Source organism: Ahaetulla prasina, chromosome 4 (assembly GCF_028640845.1).
Source record: "Ahaetulla prasina isolate Xishuangbanna chromosome 4, ASM2864084v1, whole genome shotgun sequence".
In the NCBI taxonomy this organism is placed as follows: Eukaryota; Metazoa; Chordata; class Lepidosauria; order Squamata; family Colubridae; genus Ahaetulla; species Ahaetulla prasina.
The window spans coordinates 10,976,459-10,982,130 of record NC_080542.1 but is presented as its reverse complement, the minus strand read 5'-3'; the positions used below and the strand labels follow the sequence as shown (position 1 = coordinate 10,982,130).

General features: G+C 46.1%; 1 protein-coding gene across 1 annotated transcript; it reads right to left on the bottom strand.

The window, feature by feature from the left end:
* Window positions 1-818: 818 nt before the first annotated feature.
* On the bottom strand, window positions 819-1,763 carry LOC131197899 (olfactory receptor 4E1-like). Its single transcript, XM_058182402.1, has one exon. The coding sequence runs from the start codon at window positions 1,761-1,763 to the stop codon at window positions 819-821; it is 945 nt and encodes a 314-aa protein (XP_058038385.1).
* Window positions 1,764-5,672: the final 3,909 nt, after the last annotated feature.

Sequence of the window (5,672 nt, the reverse complement as noted above, 5' to 3'; positions counted from 1 at the left end):
GATTTGGCAACGCCCCAAGAACAATCTTGGCTTGATGCAAGACTGTGCAGACGTGACCTGCGCATGCAGCAGAGGAGGCGTTGGGACAAAGTCAAAGAATGATGAGTCATGGATGAGTCACAGGGGCTATAAAGCAGAAGGCGGAACTTCCTGGCTTTTTGTCTTGGACAAAGCAGTGAATTTGCATGGGCAAACTGTTTCAATGGAGGAAAGAATATATTCGTAAGTAATTCTGGCCTTATCTATAATTTCCTAGTTATCTCCAGAGACTTGGCAGGCATGTGGGTAGACGTGGCCAGAACATCTCTGTGCCAGAGGAATCCAGCCTAATCCAGCCAGTTATGTAAATAAATTTGAAAAGGAGGCCTTTGACTGACTCTTTGTTGGGAGTATTGGGAGAGGGAAACAGAACACTACCATTCAGTGAGGTACCACCTATGTTGTACCTGTGCCTTTGGTTTTTCTTGCCTAAATATAGAACCTTACTTTTTTCACCATTGAATTTCATTTAATTGTGGTCTTAAGTGGAAGCCTGCCCATAATTTTATTTTTTCACACTCGCATGCAAAAGGGTGTTCGCTCCAATTTAAAGAGCAACAAACATACAAAGCCCAGTTTTGAAATCTCATTGGGTTTCTCACTGGAACTGGACTAGAAGACCTCCAAGGTCCCTTCCAACTGTTACTTTGTTATTCATTTTGAAGGTAACATCAGATCGGAAGTCTGCTTCCTTGCCTGCGGTAGACACCTCACTATTTCTATCGATTATCAAATTATTGGGAAGACACAGTACCGCATCTTGAGATATTTTAGCCTTCTTAATGAACTCCTTTGGCTCGTGCGTGGACTTGCCAGCCACGGAGTTTATTCAAGGCGTTTAACATGTCCTCATTACGCAACGTGTAGATGACCGGGTTGAGCAGGGGCGTCACAGCTGTGAAGAAGATGGAGACAACCTTATCTGCGGCCAAACTCTTGGCCGGCCTGAGGTAGATGAAGATGCAATGTCCCAAGAAGAAGGTCACGACGGTCAGGTGAGCAGCACAAGTAGACAGCGCCTTGCGCCGCCCTTCAGAGAAGCGGTTCCTCAAGGAGACTAGGATGACCACGTAGGAGATGACCAAAACGATAAAGCAAACCACGGAAATCAGTCCTGAATTGGAGACGATGAGGACCTCAAAAACATAGGTGTCGGCGCACGCGAGCTTGATGACTAGAGGGACATCGCAAAAGAAGTTGTCGATGGCGTTGGGGCCACAGTAGGGCACGCTGAGGGTCAAGGCCGTCAGAGCAAGGGAGTGGACGAGGCCTCCTAACCACATGCCCACCGCCAAGCTGAGACAGACCCGGCGGCTCATGATGCTTGTGTAATGCAGAGGGTGACATATGGCGGCGTAGCGATCGTAGGCCATGATGGTGAGAAGGAAAATTTCCGTGCAGGCGAAGAGGTGGAGGAAGAACATCTGCACGATGCATTCTCCGAAGGAGATGGTTTTGGACTCGGCCAAGAAGTCCGCTAGCATTTTGGGCATGACCACCGAGGAGTGGCAGACATCGATGAAGGAGAGATTACTGAGGAAGAAGTACATGGGGCTGTGCAGCTGGTTGTCGAAGACGATGACGACGACGATGAGAAAGTTGCCAACCACGATCAAAGTGTAAATGGCAAGGAAAAGGACGAAAAGCACCAGTTCGGTCTTGTGGTTGGTGGTGAGTCCAGATAAGATGAATGCTGTCACTTCTGTAGTGTTCTCTGCTGCCATGGTCTTCTGTGGAGAAAGTAGGAAGGAAAGAATCAGCTGCTACAATGTCCTTCCTGTCAAAGACTACTTCAGCTTCAATTGCAACAATACACGAGCACACAATAGATTTAAGCTTAATGTGAACCGCTCCAATCTTGATTGCAGAAAATATGACTTCAGTAACAGAGTTGTTAATGCCTGGAATGCACTACCTGACTTTGTGGTCTCTTCCCAAAATCCCCAAAGCTTTAACCAAAGACTATCTACTATTGACCTCACCCCATTCCTAAGAAGTCTGTAAGGGGCATGCATAAGAGCACCAGCGTGCCTACCGTTCCTGTCCTAATGTTCCCTTTGATCGTATCCAATTCGTATGGTTATTTCATGCTTATACTTATACTTATATATACTGTTGTGTTTGACAAATAAATAAAATAAAATAAATAAAGAAGAATGATATTATAACAGAATAACAACAGAGGTAGGTGTCACATAACTTTACCACCGGTTCGCCGCCCTCCGAAAATGTGATGTTTTGCTCGTGTGCGCGGCTTACACATATGCATGCGGTTTAGAGAATGTGGCTAAATAGGGTTCTATTGAAACCTATTTGACCCACCCGAAGGTCACCACTACCGGTTCACCTGAACCGGCCCGAACCAGCTGAATGCCACCTTTGAATAACAGATAATTGCTTCTCACCTTGATTAGTTTCCATAAGCTAATCCACTCGACATAGCAAACTTTCATAATTGGATTCGTCAGTCCCAGGCTGATAGAATAACAGAATGACAGATTTGGAAAGGAGCTTAGAGGTCTTCTAGTCCAACCCCCTGCTCAGGCAGGAAACCCTACACTCAGACAAGTGGTTGTCCAATCTCTTCTTAAAAACCTCCGGTGATGAAGCACCCACAACTTCTGGAGGCAAGCCGTTCCACCGGTTGATTGTTCTCATTTTCAGGAAATTTCTCCTTAGTTCTAGTCCTTAGTTCCCTCCTTGACTGGTTTCCATTTATTAATGAACTTAGGTGGTTGAAATTGTCCCGGTAGTCAGTATTCATGTAACAGGAAGTAAACAGAACTAGCTTGGGAAGGAGTAATCTGGACAGGGAAAATAATAGGACGAATCTCTGTACATCTGAAATAGTTGGATAAACAGTACAGAATAGCAGAGTTGGAAGGGACCTTAGAGGTCTTCTAGGCCAACCCCCTGTCAACAGGAGACCCTATACCGGTGATGGCGAACCTTTTAGGCACCAAGTGTTCAAAGTGCACATGCATGCTCAAACTGCAAGGTGTGGGTGCATGCGCCCCGTGCACACGTGCGCGCCCCGGCCAAACTGCAAGGCATGGGCACATGCGCACACATGCCCCACATATGCATGGCAGAGACCCGAAAACCAGCTGGCTGGCAGGAGGCTCACACGCATGTACGGCAGAGACCCAAAACAGAGCTGGGGCGATGGCACGCATGCCCACAAAGAGAGTTCTGTGTGCCACCCCTGGCTCGCTTGCCATAGATTCGCCATCATTGCCCTATACCATTTCAGACAAGTGATTGTCCAGTCTCTTTTTAAAAGCCTCCAGTGATGGAAAACATAAAACTTCTGAAGGCAAGCCGTGCCACTGGTAAATTGTTCTCACTGTTCGGAAATTTCTCCTTAATTCCAGGAGAATTAAGCAATTCTTAAGCTTAAGAATTAAGCTTCTCTCCTTGATTAATGTCCATCTATTGTTTCTTGTCTTGCCTTCTAGTGCTTTGGAAAATAGGACGAGCCCCCTCTTTTTTGTGACAGCCCCTCAAATATTGGAAGACTGCTATCATGTCTGTTGTGCCTCGCTCGCCCCCCTCTCCGCAGCCGGGCCCCTCACATCTCCTGCCAACGGAGCCAGAGACTGATAGTGCAGAAGAATGTCCTGGCATGCCTCCAGCCCCCAGTCCTGGCACCATGCCCGGACAGACCAAGCAAGACTAATGGCCTGGCATGCCTTCAGCCCCCAGTCCTGGCACCATGCCCGGACAAACGGAGCAACTAAACCCCTCCCCCACAGCATGTGAGCCTGAGGAGTATGAAGCCAGTCACGAGCAGGAATTGCCGGCAGCTGGAGGCTGGAGGGATCCACGCTTCCGGAGAATGGAGAGGCGACGTCAGCAAAAGGAAGGGAGGGGCAGGCCTAGATAAGTGCTGAGTCATGGAGCCACACCCCATGGCCTATATAAAAGATCTGCTTTCTGGCATTCTTTGAGTCAGGCAAAGTCTAATCTGGATTGCTGAAGTCACACCTTGGACTCCTGCCTGCCCTGAGAACTCTGACAGAACTTTGGCAAAGCTGCAGAGGCTCTGTGGCCACGCTTGATACGGACTTCCCCGACCCGGCCGTCAGAGGAGGAGTGGGACACGACAATGTCGCCTTTGACAAGACCTAAGCTTAACTCACAGAATCATCTATTGTAATGTCCTTCCTGTTAAAGACTACTTCAGCTTTAATTGCAATAATACAAGAGCAACCAATAGATTTAAACTTAATGTTAACCGCTTTAATCTAGATTGCAGAAAATATGACTTCTGTAACAGAATCATCAGTGCTTGGAACACTTTACCTGACTCTGTGGTCTCTTCCCATAATCCCAAAAGCTTTAACCAAAAAACTTTCCACTATTGTCCTCACCCCATTCCTAAGAGGACCATAAGGGGCGTGCATAAGAGCACAAACGTGCCTACCGTTCTTGTCCTGTTGTTTTTCTTTTTTCTTCTTATATTATATATATATATGCTTATACCTCCTTATATTTCCTCATATATATATTTATATACTATATAATCTTTTGTGAGACGCTTATATATACTGTTATGACAAATAAAATAAAAATAAATAAATAAAATAAATAAAATAAAATGTCACCCCAGTCCTTCTTTTCACTAGACTAAACAAACCCAGTTCCTGCAACCGTTCTTCATATGTTTTAGTCTCCCGGCCCTTAATCATCTTAGTTGCTCTATCATCTAAATCAGGGGTGAAATGCTTCCAGTTCGGACTGGATCAGCCGATCCGGTAGCAATGGTGGCGGGTGGTTCGGAGAACTGGTAGCAAAAATCCCTGCCCCTCATGCCCAGCTGAGCCATGCAATCGTCAGAGCCTTTTTAAAAATAAAAATAAAAATTATAAAAGCATTTTTTTAACAACCTCTTTGTAAAAAAATGCTTTTAAAGGGTTAAAACAAGGCTTTGACGATCCCAGCTGAGGTGCCTGAGCCACAGAGGCCTTTTTTTTTTAACTTTTAAAAGCATTTTTTAAAAGGTAAAAAAAGGTGAAGCCTGCTAGGCAAAAAATGGGGGGGTAGGGGGTTCGTTTAAGAGAGAGAGAGAGAAAGAAAGAAAGAAAGAAAGAAAGAAAGAAAGAGGAAGGAAGGAAGGAAGGAAGAAAGAGGGAGGGAGGGAGGGAGGAAAAAGGAGAGGAAGGAAGGACTACAAACCTGGCACTAGAGGCAGCTTCAGAGGATAATCCAGGGCTGGAAGGGATCTGGAGGACATCTAGCCCAACCCTGCTCCAGCAGGACATTGTTAGTGAGTTTCTGTCTTTTGATCCCCCAGTCACATAGCCACGCCCACCCAGTCACATGACCCCCCCCCCCACCAAGCCATGCCCACAGAACCGGTAGGAAAGAAATTTACATTTCACCACTGATCTAAATCAACCATAACAATCTATGATAGTTTCACTCTCAGACAGATGTCAGGTCTCCAAATTACCATGTTCAGTTTTAACAAAACACAGGCATCAGAGGTGGGTTTCAGTAGGTTCTGACCGGAGAACCGGTAGTGGACATTTTGAGTAGTTCGGAGAACCGGTAGTAAAAATTCTGACTGGCCTCACCCCTGTCTATTCTCTCCCTCCCAAGTCCCAGCTGATCGAGAGGAAATGGGGATT